The 16,973-nt window shown below is 44.0% G+C and overlaps 1 protein-coding gene across 4 annotated transcripts in view; it reads left to right on the top strand.

The window, feature by feature from the left end:
• The window catches only part of ythdc2 (YTH domain containing 2), a 142,082-nt gene that overhangs the window by 97,984 nt on the left and 27,125 nt on the right, over positions 1–16,973 (top strand). For 3 of the 4 annotated variants that reach the window (XM_023952793.1, XM_020701809.2, XM_023952791.1), the window contains exons 20-24: positions 347–466; positions 568–840; positions 1,236–1,362; positions 8,625–8,830; positions 13,003–13,192. In XM_023952793.1, coding sequence (XP_023808561.1) covers positions 347–466; positions 568–840; positions 1,236–1,362; positions 8,625–8,830; positions 13,003–13,192 — 916 coding nt within the window. The remainder of the gene's footprint in view (positions 1–346; positions 467–567; positions 841–1,235; positions 1,363–8,624; positions 8,831–13,002; positions 13,193–16,973) is intronic. The other variant, XM_023952792.1, reaches the window with a different exon arrangement.

Genomic DNA, 16,973 nt, shown 5'->3' on the forward strand with positions numbered 1-16,973 from the left:
AGATACGTAGTAGTTACTGTTATTTGTTAATAAAGAATACTGCGTTGTAATAGTATTTATTTGCGACGCGGCCGCCGGAGGATTTTGTGTTGGGGGGTGGGGGGCGTGCAGATAACCGAGACACCGCGCCCCCTGCTGGTTCGTCACTGCGGTCACACACCGTCACAGCTCTAGTACTGTTACACCCTAATGCTGATTCACTCAACTGGTCATTTGGTTCAAACTTTGAGCTGATGTGCCGCCTACGGTAAAATATACCAGAAACAGGCACGGTTTTGCTTTACAAGATGTATGGTGAAAAGAAAGTATATGTTCCATGTTGTTTCTACATTCATCCTTGTTTTAGGGGCTGTGCTTGCAGACCAAACTTCTGGCTCCCTCCTCCTGTCTTATTGGAGACTTCTTGTCCAAAGCCCCCCAGCCTCCTCCTGCTCGTTCTGTGAGCAGTGCTGTGCAGGTTCTGAAGGTAACAGCTCTTCTCATTGTCCTACTCCAAGACACGTTCAAGTCTAAAGGAGAAATATTGCACTTACTATCATTTTTAATCAAGTGATACTTTTTGTTCAGAAGATAGATGCTCTTGAACAGAATGAGGACCTGACTGAGCTTGGCTACCGCCTGGCTGATTTACCTGTGGAGCCTCAGCTGGGGAAAATGGTGCTGTGTGGCGTAGTGCTCAAGTGTCTGGACCCCATCCTCACCATCGTCTGTGCTCTGGCCTATCGTGACCCCTTCATCATTCCCACTGAGAACTCTCAGAAGAGATCAGCTCTCAATTGTCGCAAACGCTTTGCTTCTAATTCCTTCAGTGACCACATGGCCCTGCTCAGAGCTTTCCAGGTGAGTGTTTGTCTGGATTTCAGCCTTTGCCGTACTGAGCTCGCTTTTTACCTGTAATGTTCTAACCAGCAGCTGAGCAAAGAACAGTTTACAAACAGTTGGTGTTGCTGTGAATTAAAAAGGATGGGATAGGTCAAAGTTCAGCAAACGTAGAGCCCAAAAACAGTCGTAAAAAACTGGCGTAGCGGTGCGTAAACACAAGAGTTTTCGCGGAAACACGCATATACACACGTCTACAAACTTTCATTGCTTCAGAAATGTAATGGACTGACATCTTCAAAAAGGCCTTCCGTGACTTATAAAGTGCTTTAATCCTTAAAAACATTTAAATCTACTACAGGTTCAAAAAGTGAAAGGTTAAATAACAGCTCATGTTTGTTGTCGTCTGGTGTCAGGCGTGGCAGAAAGCTCGCAGTGACGGTTGGGAGAGAACGTTTTGTGAGAAGAACTTCCTGTCTCAAGCGACCATGGACATCATTCTCGGCATGAGGACGCAGCTGCTCGGACATCTCCGTGCCATTGGTGAGTCCTGCTGTTGCTTTGCTTTTTTATAATCTGAAAAAAGATCTCATTAGTCCATTGGGACATGAAAGTGTAAAATGTATTTAAATAATTAAACGTTATTTTATTATGAACATATTATCAAACTTAGTAACTTTAAAAGGTGACATTTGGCCTCAGAAATCCACCTTTTTCCAGGGTGGTAGGTAAAATTACAAGTTAAATTAATCATAAATCATATTCATTTTGAGTAATTATAGATCTAATTTATAATCAAGGTATAATTGCAAAATAAACTGTATAATAAAGTTATAGGTAATATGAATTGACTATAGCAAAGGAAGAACAGGCAAACTTTTGAATAAACTGATTCCAAAAAGAGCCAGAAACTGTCATCAATTTAATGTGCATCTAAAAATAAAAGCGTTTAGCTGACCAAAGACAACTTAAGACGCTTATATGACATTTTTGCAACAGTTCAGTGTTTTGCCCAAGGACACTTTGACACATGGTGAGAATCGAACATGCAATCTTCCGTTCAGAGGTCAACCGCTGCACAATGAATGTTGACTGAAACCGGGTTTGGTCCAAGATATATCCCGCCTTCCAGAATTTGTTTCCTCTCTGGCCTGACGCGCTGTGCCGACGCTCAAATGACGCTCCAGGACCTCTGACACTAAAGTGATGAAGAGGAAGATGAAGGAGGACTCCTGGTTTTAAAGCACAGAGAGACTCTCCTAATGTTATACAGGACGCTACAGTACAGTCTATTGATCTGAATAAAAAAACTCTTTATAATGATCAATATACCAGTGTTCTTTAAGAAAAGTTTTACGAAGCCTCAGAAATGTTTCAGAAGGTTTTGATGGGAAAAACTGGGAACAACATGGCGGACCTCCGCCTGCAGGAGATCCCGACGCCAGCGGGACAACAGACTCTCCGCTTTACAAAGAGCTAAGGAAATGCTGAGGAAATTTGAAAGGAATGACGGAAACGGATTCTCCGTGGAATCGCCATAAGGCCGGCCTTTTGATTCATTGGATCAATGGAGCGGCACCAGAAGCAGGAGTAAGGAGGGGCAGCTGGACAATAAGGATGGGAGCGATTCTGCCTCTTTCCAGACCCTTTAAAGGACCCCTTCCTAACAGGAGGAACAACCCTGGACCTCCCAGTGGGGGGAGAGACACTCCTTCCAATGTGTGGAGGCCACAGTTACCTGTTGGTACTACAACTGCTTAAGTATTTTTTGCTCCTAAGTTTACAATGTTTCTTTTTTCTGGTATAGTTCATTAGTAAGGCTCACAGTTATTGTTAACAAAAGAAATGAGCGGACTGGGTGACGATAGACTAGTTTCAATAAATACGAACGGCCTTGGCAACCACGTAAACATAGAAGCAGAGTGCTACCAAGATTACCACGGGTAATCTTCATCCAAGAAACACATCTGCCAAAAAATGAGCATGAAAAATTTGGTAAGTTTGGTATACAAATTGTTTTTTCAGCTCCTACAAAAAAACAGCAGAGTTGTACTTCCATTAATATCAATCACAGTAAAGTGTGAAAGAAATGATGACAGAAACACAGATGGAAAATATGCTTTTGTTAAAGGAAAGATCAACAAGACCCTGGTTACACTAGTCTGTATGTGTTCTCCCCCTGAAGGGAATCAGAAATTCTACAAAATGACTTAAAACGGGCAGACAGCTGGTTCCCCATGGAATGAATTTTCCACAAAGTCAACGTCACCCCCCCGAAGACGATGACATCACGGCCAGCGATCCCGTCAAAAAAATGAATGGGCCGAAAATCGCGGATGGGGCCGATCAAAATGTACTTCAGAATACAGTTGCGAAACCCAAACACACGTGTTGGGGATATCCCAAAGAAGTATTGAAATCATTACGGGACGGCCACACGACCTACGACCTGGCGGCCATTTTGTGGCGAACTCTGAGAATTGGCGATTTTTGTGTTTTCCCACGATATGGGAAAACAACACTTTTGTTTGAGCGATTTTCACGAAATTGCACACACATGCCACCAGCATGATTCTACAACTACCAAAGAAGTTTCGTTGACCTTTGACCTTGGGAAGAGGCAGCCATCTTGACTTTTTTTTAAAAAGCAACTTTAGTAACGTATACAAACGAAAACTCGTCCTAGGGATTTTTATCGATCTTCTTGAAACTTCTCGGGCATCAATGGCAAGCTACTGTGGACAAAATGTTGGAATTAGAAGTTGTAGATTTTGAAAGGTGTGCGTGTGGCGAATTCGCAAACGTCGCCGTTTTAGCTAGCTTGCACATATTTTATCGGAATGTTGTGAAAATGAAATATGCGATCCCCTGGCCCACACTGAACAAAATGATGTCACATACGACAAAATCGATAAAGGAATGTGGGCAGGGGAAACAAAAAACGATCGCAAAAAAAGTGCTGACTCGGCAAAAAAAAAAAAAAAATTCTGATTTTTTTTTAAGAATAGTCTAACGAAACCCAGATAACTTTGTCGGGTATATCCAACTTTGTCGGGTATATTTGAAAGAATTACGTGAAGGCGACACGACCTACGGTTTGGCGGCCATTTTGTGCCAAAATCTGCCATTTTGAGATTTTCGCGTTTTTACACAATATGGAAAAAGGAACTTTTTTTCGAGCGATTTTCATGAAATTTTGACTGGCGTGTCCCTAGCCTAAGTCTACAATAGCCTCTGGAGTTTCGTCGACCTTTGACCTCGGGAAAAGGCCGCCATCTTGAATTTTCTAAAAAAAAAACACCTTTACCACTGGATTTAATCGTAAACTTGTCGTTGGAATTTTCAGCGATCGTCTCGAAACATTTTGGACATCAACGGCAAGCTACTCTGGAAAAAATGTTGCAATCAGAAGTTGTAGATTTTGAACGGCGTGCGCGTGGCAAGCTAGCAAAGTGGCGCACTGTTATAACTCCCATGCATTTCAATACAATACAGTGAAAATTGAATGCATGCATTCATGCCTGAAACTGAATACATTGAAAAACACTGGATATGGACATATAAGGAATGTGGGCGTGGTTAGCATAAAACCACTGTTGCTAGGGACGACAAAAAGTTTCCTTTACTGATTTGTCCAAAATTGCCGTTTATCTGTTCGTCTTCTCAAGGGGACCAAAACATAAAATGGTTGCAAAAAAGCCGCCATTTTGGAAAAAGTGTTTTTTTTATCAACTTATGGCATATAGCTCTCACCAATGGAGGAATGTGTTTTTCTGAGTCAGTTAATGATGCTGATCGCTATGCTAGCACTTTTAGCTATGTTAGCATATTTAGCATAGTTAGCACGATTAGCATTTTAGGTAATGTGTTTTTCTGAGTCAGTTAATGATGCTGATCGCTATGCTAGTACTTTTAGCAACATTAGCATAGCTAGCATAGTTAGCATAATTAGCATTTTAGATAATGTGTTTTTCTGAGTCAGTTGATGATGCTGATCGCAATGCTAGCACTTTTAGCCACATTAGCATAGTTAGCATAATTAGCATTTTAGGTAACGTGTTTTTCTGAGTCAGTTAATGATGCTGATCACTATGCTAGTACTTTTAGCAACATTAGCATAGTTAGCATAATTAGCATTTTAGGTAATGTGTTTTTCTGAGTCAGTTGATGATGCTGATCGCAATGCTAGCACTTTTAGCCACATTAGCATAGCTAGCATATTTAGCATAATTAGCATATGCAGTTTTGACTAGCCATTATCAAAAGTGGGCGGTGAGGGCGGTGGTGCGTAGAGTTGGGCGTGGAAGGCGGGTTGCGTCTGCGGGCCATACAACGCCGCTTGCGGCTTTAATTATTCTTCTTTCTCTTCTTTCTCTTTCGGCTTTTCCCATCAGGGGTCGCCACAGCGAATCATCCTTTTCCACCTCACTCTATCATGAACATCTTCTACCCTAACGTTAGCCAACTTCATGTCCTCTGTTAAGACATCCATATATCTCCTCTTTGGCCGTCCTCTTGCCCTCCGGCCAGGCAGCTCCATCTCCAACATCCTTCTACCAATATATCCACTATCCCTCCTCTGAACATGTCCAAACCATCTCAGTCTGGCTTCTCTGACTTTGTCGCTAACACAGGCAACGTGAGCCGTCCCTCTGATGTACTCGTTCCTTATCCTGTCTAACCTGGTCACTCCTAAGGAGAACCTCAACATCTTCATCTCCGCTACCTCCATCTCAGCCTCTTGTCTCTGTCTCACTGCTACCGTCTCTAACCCATAGAGCAGAGCTGGTCTCACCACTGTCTTGTACACCTTTCCTTTGAGTCTTGCTGGCACTCTTCTGTCACACAACACTCCTGACACTTTCCTCCAACCGCTCCAACCTGCCTGCACTCGCCTCTTCACCTCTTTTCCACAATCCCCATCACACTGAACTGTTGACCCCAAGTACTTAAACTCCTGCACCTTCTTCACCTCAGTCCCTGTAACCTAACGCTTCTACCTTGATCCCTCTCGTTCAGACACATGTATTCTGTCTTACTACGACTGACCTTCATACCTCTTCTTTCCAGAGCAAACTTCCACCTCTTTAGCTGTTCCTCCACCTGCTCTCTACTCTCACTGCAAATTACAATGTCATCCGCAAACATCATTGTCCAGGGAGATTCCTGTCTTACCTCGTCTGTCAGCCTGTCCATCAGCATAGCAAACAAAAAAGGACTCAAAGCTGATCCTTGGTGTAGTCCCACCTCCACCTTGAACTCCTCTGTCTGACCTACAGCACATCTCACCACCGTCATACTTCTCTCATACATGTCCTGAACTACTCTGACATACTTCTCTGCCACTCCAGACGACCTCATACAGTACCACAGCTCCTCCCTCGGCACCCTGTCATACGCCTTCTCTAAATCTACGAACACACAATGCAGCTCCTTCTGACCTTCTCTGTACTTTTCCATCAACATTCTCAAAGCAAAAATGGCATCAGTGGTGCTCTTACGGGGCATGAAACCATACTGCTGCTCACAAATCTCCACTTTCTTCCTAAGCCTGGCTTCCACTACTCTTTCCCACAGCTTCATTGTGTGGCTCATCAACTTTATTCCTCTATAGTTGCTGCAGTTCTGCGTGTCACCCTTGTTCTTAAAGATCGGGACCAGAACGCTTCTCCTCCATTCCTCAGGCATCTTCTCACTCTCTAAAATCCTATTGAACAACCTTGTTAGAAATTCCACTGCTGTCTCTCCTAAGCACTTCCATACCTCCACAGGTACGTCATCAGGACCAACGGCCTTTCCGCTCTTCATCCTTTTCAGAGCCTTCCTAAGCTCATCCTTTCCAATCTCTGCTACTTCCTGCTCCACAACAACCACATCTTCCTCCCTTCTTTCCCTGTCATTTTCCTCGTTCATCAGCTCCTCAAAATACTCCTTCCATCTTTTCTGTACACTCTCTTGGGTTGTTAGCACCTTTCCATCTCTGTCCTTAATCGCCCTTATCTGTTGCACGTCCTTCCCATCTCTGTCTCTCTGTCTGGCTAGCCTGTACAAGTCCTTCTCTCCTTCCTTTGTGTCTAACCTGTCATAAAGCTCATCGTAAGCTTTCTGTTTGGCCTTTGCCACCTCTCTCTTCACTCTACGCTGCGCTTCCTTGTACTCCTGTCTACCTTCCTCAGTCCTTTCTACATCCCACTTCCTTTTAGCCACCCTCTTCCTCTGGACGCATTCCTGTACTTCCTCATTCCACCACCAAGTCTCTTTACCGTCTTTCCTCTTTCCAGATGACACACCTAGCACCTTCCTACCTGTTTCCCTGATAATCTCTGCTGTAGTTTCCCAGTCATCTGGAAGTTCATCCTGACCACCCAGGACCTGCCTCAACTTCTGCCTAAATTCCTCACAAGTTTCTTCATTCTGTAGCTTCCACCACTTGGTCTTCTTTTCTGTTTTCCCTATCTTCTTCTTCCTGACCTCCAGAGTCATCTTACACACCACCATGCGGTGCTGTCTGGCTACACTCTCTCCTACCACCACTTTGCAGTCATTAACCTCTCTCAAATGACCTCGTCTACATAGGATGTAGTCCACCTGAGTACTCCTACCTCCACTTCTGTATGTCACTCTATGTTCCTCTCTCTTCTGGAAGTAAGTGTTGACTACAGCCATTTCCATCCTCTTCGCAAAGTCCACCACCATCTGTCCCTCCAGATTCCTTTCCTTCACACCAAACCTGCCCATCACCTCCTCATCACCTCTGTTGCCCTCACCAACATGCCCATTAAAGTCTGCTCCAATAACAACTCTCTCTCCTCTGGGAAAACTCTCTATGACCTCATCCAACTCACTCCAGAATCTCTCCTTCACTTCTAACTCACAGCCAACCTGTGGCGCATACCCACTGACTACATTCACCATCACCCCTTCAATTTCTAACTTTAGGCTCATCATCCTGTCTGAGACTCTTTTCACCTCTAGAACACTGTTTACAAACTCCCCCTTCAGAATCACTCCTACCCCGTTTCTCTTCCCAACACCATGATAGAATAGTTTGTATCCTCCTCCAATACTACGTGCCTTGCTGCCCTTCCACCTTGTCTCCTGCACACACAGTACATCTACCTTCCTTCTCTCCATCATGTCTGCCAGCTCTCTGCCTTTCCCTGTCATTGTGCCAACGTTAAGAGTCCCTATTCTCAAACCTATGTTCCTGCCTTTTCCCTTCTCTCTCTGGCAACGGACCCTTCTGCCTCCCCTCTTTCTTCGACCAACAGTAGTCAAATTTCCACCGACACCCTGTAGGTTAACAGCATCGGTGGCGGTCGTTGTTAACCCGGGCCTCGACCGATCCGGTATGTCTAAAGTGTTGTGGATGATTCGCATGGTTATTTTGGCAATTTTTACGCCGGATGCCCTTCCTGACGCAACCCTCTCTATTTATCCGGGCTTGGGACCGGCACAGAGGCAACTGGCTTGCAACCCCTGTGGCTAGATTACGGCTTTAATTATTAATATGTCTAATTATCCTAAGTTTGATTCGTCATTGTATGAATGTATAACTTATGATTGTAATGTTTTTGTGTATTATTCTTATTTGATTGGATGAAATAAACCATTTTAAGTCAAATAAAAAAAAATCAGACCTATACAAAACTATACATTTGGACAACCAACAACAATGTGGAAAATAAATATTGGCATCCTTAATGATGATAAAGTTGTGCCAGAAATAAAAAAAAGAACTTAAAGAGGATGACCAAATAGAACCAATGTTAATGTGGGACGATGAACCTTTTTTTGTCTTTTAGGTTTCGTGCGAGCCCGTGGAGGAAGTGACATCCGTGACGTAAATCTTAACTCAGAAAACTGGGCGGTGGTTAAGGCTGCCCTGGTGACTGGCATCTACCCAAACCTCATCAAAGTCAACAAGAAAAGCTCTCTGCTTTCCAGCCTGATGGAAAAAAAAGTTCACTTTCATTCCACATCTGTCCTGAGCCAGCAGCCGAATAAGGAGGTAGTCAGAATTTTCATTAACATTAAAAATTGTAGTTTTAGCGGCGGGGGTCTGGGTGTGGGGGTGGCTGGGCGCTCCTCCTCCTTCTTTTCACATTCCACCATCCATTTTAGAAGAACATAAACACTCACCTGAGCACAGGTGTTAGCTCACCTTTGCACTAATAGTTTGCATGATTGAATGAATGAAAGATTTCACACTAGTTGGTTTAAAGGCATAGGTATGCGTTCGTGAACACTATCTGTTGTGTACATTTTGACATGTGAACATTTTTGCAGCTAGCAGGTGTGTTGATAATATTTGAGTGTGTGTGTGAACAGGCCCCGCCCTTTTTGTACTACATTTGAACCGTACCGTAATGATAAACAACCAGTAAACCTGTCTGCTCTATGCTGCTTCATGGGCTTACCCCCGTTCCCCTCCAATTATCACCCTCCTACCCCCCCCCCTCTCTCTCTAACGTCCCTCTCTCTTCTTCCCCTCTTTCCTTTTCCGTCCGGTCCAACACCAAAGATTTTCAAACATGGTTGAAATTAATAAAGTTTGGCCTCAATTACAAAAGGGGTTTATTCAGACATACCTTTGGTTTGTCTGAAGATGAATAACCCCTCTTGTTAAAATAAAATATGTCCAACACAAGAGGCCCTCAGCTCTCATCTGTCTGCCCAGCTGTTGGACAGGACAAGTTTGAAAAAAAAAAAAAAAAAAAAAAATTGTAGTTTTTGCAACGGTCAGTGTCAGTAAAAGTCTACCATGGTTGATCTACAGTAGAAACACATCGAGTTTCTGCTAGCTACAGAAAAACATCCTCACCTCGGTTCTAAATGAGTGAAATTTCTGCATTATTCTTATGCTTTTTATTGGAGCAAAGTGAGCAACAGAGCCTAAACCTGTCCTTCCCGTGGACTCAGTCTAGCTGCTGTGGAGAGTGTGGGAACAAGATTGTCAGAGCAGTGACCCACTCTGCTGGTGCTTCTCCAACCCCCAGTGCGCACGGCCCTTCTTCAAAACCCACAAACTGAAGCTCATTAGCTGAGGGAGCCTGTCAGTGACTGAAATGATGATGGGGGTAACCATTCCCCCTCCGCCGGAGTTAACTGACTGCACCCGCAAAGCTCCCAAGAGGCCTTATGAGGCGTCAGCTCTAGAGCATCTCTAAGTTCTCTGGCATGACCAAGAGCCGGGATCACATCACATATAAGCCTGGGGGTGTGGAGCTTTCTGCCTTTCTATTTGGATCAAAAGCAGTTCCTTCTGCTGTTCAAATGTCAAAGCAGCACTTGATGCAGAGGGCAACCAGTCCACACCAACAAGAGGACAAGCAGAATCGGGCTGCAGAATCCCTAAATCCAACAACCCCACCCTTAAATGAACGGCTCCTCGCTCATTCTAGCATCACCACCATCTGCAGGCACGAGCAGCTGTTTTTTCTACACGTCCAAGCCATGCTCTAAAGGTGACTCAATAAAATCCTGCACCACTCCATCCATAAATATAGAGTCCAGAATCTTTGTGAAGCAACAGCTTTGTTGTTTGTATTCATATATTTTTAGTAATAAATCATTAGAACAGATTAGCCTTTTCCGTGGGCAGCGTTCGAGAAGCCCAAGCTTGGACACCACTGCCGCCTCAATGGGCTAAGATCCCCCAGGCGGGAACCGCGGAGCGGGCGCCGTGGACTCTGGGTCAGACCGATCGAGGAGTGGTCCTCAGCTGGGGATTTGGCAGGCAGCCCGCTTGTCTTGTCAAATGTGTGTTTAAACACACATTTGCAGTGACTTATGTACCAGATGATGTTCTTATTGGCTGCTCTGCATGTCAATCAAGTGACATACTTTATGGTGAGGAGGATGATTCGCCGACAGACTATTTTTTTTATTTTTGTGTTTATCTTTGATGGCCCGTAATCTACCCACATGTCCCAATAGACGTAATGATCCCCCGTGGGGTAAACAAACAATGCGCGCACTCCAGAGGCAGGTGTGTCCTGCTAACTACCTAACCCCAAGCTAGCTAACTCAACCATAGCCTTTTTTATTAGCCTGTCCTGTCCAACTCAACCCTAGTCTTTGCTCGGCGTAGCGGTGGATAATTACACACTGAAATCCTGATTGTCAGGAGAAGTGACCAGACAAGCGGGCAACACCCCCCACCTCTAAAGTCCATCCATAGGTCTTCTCCCGGCATACAAAAAAAACGTACCAAATGACTTCCAACAACCGGTGTGTCACCCCAAGACACAATGAAAACCAGAGAACAAAACATCATCAAAGCACAACTGAAGACCAGAAAGGCTCAAAGCCCACACAAACAAAAGCCAGCGCACCCACAAAACGCCCACCAACAAACGATGTGGAAACCACAGAACAACACGTTTGGACGAACCAGCACTTTGTTACGATTTGCTGTAGACAGTAACAAATGAAACTGGTTTTAGCAAACAGAAATCATGATCATCATTGAGTATTCAAATAGCTAGACAGTTGCCACTCCCAAAGCTTCTTTCCTGTCTTCCCAGATTTTCTCAACTCACTCAACTCAACTTTATTTATAAAGCACTGTAACCCTTGTGCTATCTTAGATGACCCCCCCCCCCCCCCTTACTTTGAGGTGTTCTTCCTACCATGACAAAGGTGGATAAAGGTGGAAAGATTTAATGTAATCCATGGACACCAGTGAAGATCACAAATCATTGAAGAAAAAAGGTTCAGAGCACTGTCTAGTGGGTCTAGATGACCCTATTCCCAATGTTAAAGTGCATAGGAAAGCACAAGGTTTAGACAGAACAAGGTTCACCAAAGTGCTGAACAAAACAAAACTTAATAAAAGCACACGACAATATAAAGCATAAAACACATAAAATAGGTCAGGATTCCAACTCAATTGAAAGCCAAAGTGAAATAATATGTTTTAAGAGCAGATTTAAAAATACAGAGTGAGTCTATCTGTCTGAGGTACAGGGGCAATTCATTCCATATTATTGATCCGAAGACTGAGAAGGCTCGGTCACCTCTCAGTTTTTTCCTGGTGTTCGAGACGACCAGCTGTGTCTGACTTGTTGACCTAAGGGAGCGGGGGGGAGTGTACACCTGAATCAGGTCAGACAGATATTTTGGAGCGAGTCCATGGAGACATTTAAAAACAAATAGGAGAATTTTAAATTCAATGCATAAGCAAACTGGGAGCCAATGAAGAGATGCTAAAATGGGAGTAATATGTTCTTGATTCCGTGCACAAGTTAGAAGACGGGCAGCAGCATTGTGGACTAACTGCAAACGAGCAAGTCATTTCTGGGAAAGTCCAACATAGAGAGCATTACAGTAATCCAAACGAGGTGAAATAAAAGCATGGATTAAAATCTCAAAGTCATAACGAGAGAGGAGAGGTTTAACCTTGGCCAGTTGTGTCCTGCACGTTCAGCATTTTGTTCTCTGAAAATTGATCAGCTGATCAGTTGCTCTTGACTTCAGTCCGGTCTTCAGAAAGTGAAACGCAGCTGTTGTGTGGACGATACATGGCGAATACTTCTGTAGTGCTTTACCGCCTTCTTTGAAGGCCTCAAGCAAGAGAGAGCAATGTGGGGTTCAGTGTCCTACCCAAGGAAACTTGGACATATGGGCGCTCCTAAGCTGCAATCTTCTGATCAGAGGTCGACCGCTCTACTTCTGCCCTATGGCCGCAGCCACACAGGATGACACTCGCTGCTCATCCCTGCCACCTCGGTCCAAGAGGGTGCGCTTCATAGCTGTACCTCCGGATTAATGCAAGGGTGCCCCCTCTTCAACCCACCCATTATACCCCATGCACGTTGTTTTGGATGGTGTGTTTCACTAAAATAGTGTATTTTGTATAACACAAGGCTGAGATGTGACTTTTTGCCACCAATGAGCCTCCACTCTAAGCAGGAAGCGTCTCTTCATGGCTGCTCCTCAGTCAGCCTTGAGCTGCATGTGTGTTTCTGTTTTCTTCCTGATCTTGTTTTACTGAAACCAATTTCAATATTGGATTCATTTCCCCCTTGTGGGATTAAAAACGTTCGATCTTATCCAAACTTTGTGGTGGGTTAGTGCAATATCTACCATCTTGTAGTGACATCCAATCAGGGTTATTACTTAATAATTCAATAATTACATGATTTTTCTCCCATTCTTTCTTCCTGTTCTGTTGTTTAGGATAGCCCAGCTGAAAATGGTCCGGCCTTTCCAACCGACTGGTTGATCTATGACCAGATGAGCAGGGGTCACAGAATGGCGAGTGTGCGTTGCTGCTCCTTGGTGACTTCAGTCACAGTTGCCATTTTTGGAGGATGTGCCAGACTACCATGTTCTGCGTCATACGACAATGCTGCACTCAAAACAAAAGGTAAGCACATTGAAGAAATCTCTGTGAAACCTTGCATGGCTGCAGTCTGTCTAGTGTTTCTATCCCATATTTTCCTCTGGTGTGTAAACCGGCTTCAGCAGAATTACTGGTTTTGTGGAGCTTATTCCAGCTATCAGAGGTTGAAGGCAGAACTCACATTGAACTGGTCACTAGTCCATAGTAGGATTCATTCTCCAAAAGTTTTTGGAGTGTCACAGTGTAGTGTGACTAGGCAGCCTGGTGGACATCGGGGATCGACGTCCAAACGACTCAGGAATGTGACTGTGTCCCTTGGGTGACGGCTTCCTGGGCCCGGCGGCCCTCTCTCCATGCAGGGAGAGGGATCCCTGAGTTCTCTGGCAAGACCATGAAGATCACATAACATCAGAGCACGGGGGTGTCCATGTCCCTGTGGTGTGGTGTTGGGGGGGCTGGAGCTTGCACTCTCTGTCCCCCCATGCCTCCCTGCTCTCTGTCTTTGGGGGCTCCCGTGGCAGTCCTGCTGGCCCTGGCCTGGGTTGCGGGTGTGATTGTTCTTCTCCATCTGTTGCCATGTGGGTGTCGGGAGGGGGGTTCCTGGCTGCTGCTGCTGTGGCGGGGGTCTTGGTGTGGGGATGGCTGGGAACTCTCCCTCCTTCTTTTTGAATTCCATCATCCACTTAAGACGAACAGAAACACTCACTCCAGGACAGGTGCTGTCTCACCTTTACAGAGTTTACGTGACTGAATAAAACATTCAGTGAACATGGGTTGTATTGTGTTCATGTTGACATATTTGTCTGTGAACATTTTTTAATCCAACAGGTATGTTTATAACATTTGAGTGTGTGTGTGGAAAGGCCCCGCCCATTCTAGATTTGTATTAAATCTGAACCTGACTGTATTGATTATAAACATCCAGCAACATTTCTTCCAGCTTTATGCTGCTTCATGGTTTTAAACCACCCCCCTTCTATAATCAACCCCCCCCCCCCCCTAACATCCCTCTCTCTTCTTCCCTTCTTTTTTTCTCCATCCGGTCTAACAAAAATCTGTTACAAATATAATTAACTCAACTCAACTTTATTTATAAAGCACTTTAAACAGAACAAGGTTCACCAAAGTGCTGAACAACACAAAAATTAATAAAAGCACATGAAAATATAAAGCATAAAACACATAAAATAGGTCCGGATTCCAACTCAGTTAAAAGCCAAAGTGAAAAAATATGTTTTAAGAGCAGATTTAAAAATACTAAGTGAGTCTATCTGTCTGAGGTACAGGGGCAATTCATTCCAGATTTTTGGTCCGAAGACTGAGAAGGCTCGGTCACATTAAATTAAATTAAAATGAATAAAGTTTAGTCTAAATTACAAAAGGGGTTTATTCAAATATACACCTAGTGTGTCCAACGATCCATGACCCCTGTTGTAACAATAAAATCTGTCCAACACAAGAGGCTTTCAGCTCTCATCTGTCTGCTGTTGGACAGATGTTTCACAACATTGAAAGTTAAATTGTCTGGGATCATTGAGGAGAACAAACCTAGCAGCTGGGCAGCTCGGTTGGTGAAGTGAAAGACTGCCAGGCAGGAAACCAGGCTTTGATTCGCGGTGGGAATGAACAATTAATGGCAGGCAATGGTAATGGGGGATTTACCATATCGATGGTGACCAATTAACATCACCCAGTGAGGGCCCTTGGGCAAGACACTTAACGCTGCTGCCTTACCAGCGCGGCTCGTCTTCAGCTCACCGCTCTCCCAGGGGATGGGTCAAATGCAGAGAACAATTTCCTATTGTTGGAAATAATAAATTATTAAGTAACAATTATTATTATTATCATTAAATGTGTGGATTGTATGAAACATGTAACTTTTTGTAATGAAACAACATCAATGTGGAGGCAGCTGAGAACTAAACATCCTGATGTTTCATCTAGTCTGAACTTAACCTAGTGATGAATCTGAATATGCACATCTCACTTTATTCAAATTCATTACAATTATGTTTATACACCAAAACAGAAATATTTTAGCGTGTGCATATTATCGTTAATCTGTAATAGTTTCAAAAAGCATTTTAGGGTTCCACCTTCATGCTTGGGCATCCTAACATGAATATAGTTTGATTTGAATAAAATGTTCTTTCAAACAAAACTTACTATAATTATGGCCTGCAGCAGCAGTCACTGACTGCAAGGACCATATTGTTTTCGCAGTTGGAACGACGACTTCGCCGCCTTTCAGCGAGAATGTGACCCCCGCCGCATGCTCGAAAAGTCACCAAAACGTGCACACACCTGGGATAAATTGCAAATGAATTTTCCACAGAGTCAACGTCACCCCCCCGAAGACGATGACATCACGGCCAGCGATCCCGTCAAAAAAATGAATGGGCCGAAAATCGCGGATGGGGCCGATCAAAATGTACTTCAGAATACAGCCGCGAAACCCAAACACACGTGTTGGGGATATCCCAAAGAAGTATTGAAATCATTACGGGGCGGCCACACGACCTACGGCTTGGCGGCCATTTTGTGGCGAACTCTGAGAATTGGCGATTTTCGTGTTTTCCCACGATATGGGGAAACGACACTTTTGTTTGAGCGATTTTCACGCAATTGCACACACTTGCTGCCAGCTCCAGTCTACAAACACCACAGAAGTGTCGTTGACCTTTGACCTTGGGAAAAGGCCGCCATCTGTAATTTTCTCAAAAAAGCACCTTTAGCACCAGATACAAACGAAAACTCGTCGTTGGAATTTTCATCAATCGTCTCGTAACTTTTCGGGCATCAACGGCCAGCTACTCTGGACAAAATGTTGGAATTAGAAGTTGTAGATTTTGAACGGCGTGCGCGTGGCGAGCTCGCAACCGTTGCCATCTTAGCTAGCTCGCACATTTTTCATCGGAATGTCGTGAAGAGGAAATATGCAATTCCATGGCCCGCGCTGAACAAAACGATGTCACGCACGACAAGATCGATAATGGACTGTGGGCGTGGTAAGCAAAAAACCGTCGCAAAAAAATGTGCCGACTCGGCAAAAACGAAAAAATTCGGAACTTTTTTTTGAGAATCGCCAAACGAAACCAATCTAACCTTTTTCGCGATATCCAAAGGAAGTTTTGAAATCATTACGGGATGGCGGCCATTTTGTGCCAAAATCTGCAATTTCGCCATTTTCGCGTTTTTACAAAATATGAAAAAAATGAACTTTTTTTCCAGGGATTTTCACGAAATTTGACTCACATGTTGCTAGAGCAAGTCCACAACTACCTCTGGAGTTTCGTCGACCTTTGACCTCGGGAAAAGGCAGCCATCTTGAATTTTCTATAAAAAACACCTTTCCCACCGGATTCAATCGTAAACTTGTCGTTGGAATTTTCATCGATGGTCTCGAAACTTTTTGGGCATCAATGGCAAGGTACTGTGGAAAAAATGTTGGAATTAGAAGTTGTAGATTTTGAACGGCGTGCGCGTGGCAAGCTAGCAAAGTGGCGCACAGTTATAACTCCCATGCCTTTCAATACAATACAGTGAAAATTGAATGCATGCATTCATGCCTGAAACTGAATACATTGAAAAACACTTGTTAAAGTAAAATCTGTCCAACACAAGAGGCCCTCAGCTCTCATCTGTCTGCCCAGCTGTTGGACAGGACAAGTTAAAAAAAAAAAAGAAAAACACTGGATATGGACATATAAGGAATTTGGGCGTGGTTAGCATAAAACCACTGTTGCTAAGGACGACAAAAAGTTTACTTTTACCGATTTGTCCGAAACTGACGTCAATCTGTTCG

Source organism: Oryzias latipes, chromosome 24, assembly GCF_002234675.1.
Source record: "Oryzias latipes chromosome 24, ASM223467v1".
NCBI classification, from domain to species: domain Eukaryota; kingdom Metazoa; phylum Chordata; class Actinopteri; order Beloniformes; family Adrianichthyidae; genus Oryzias; species Oryzias latipes.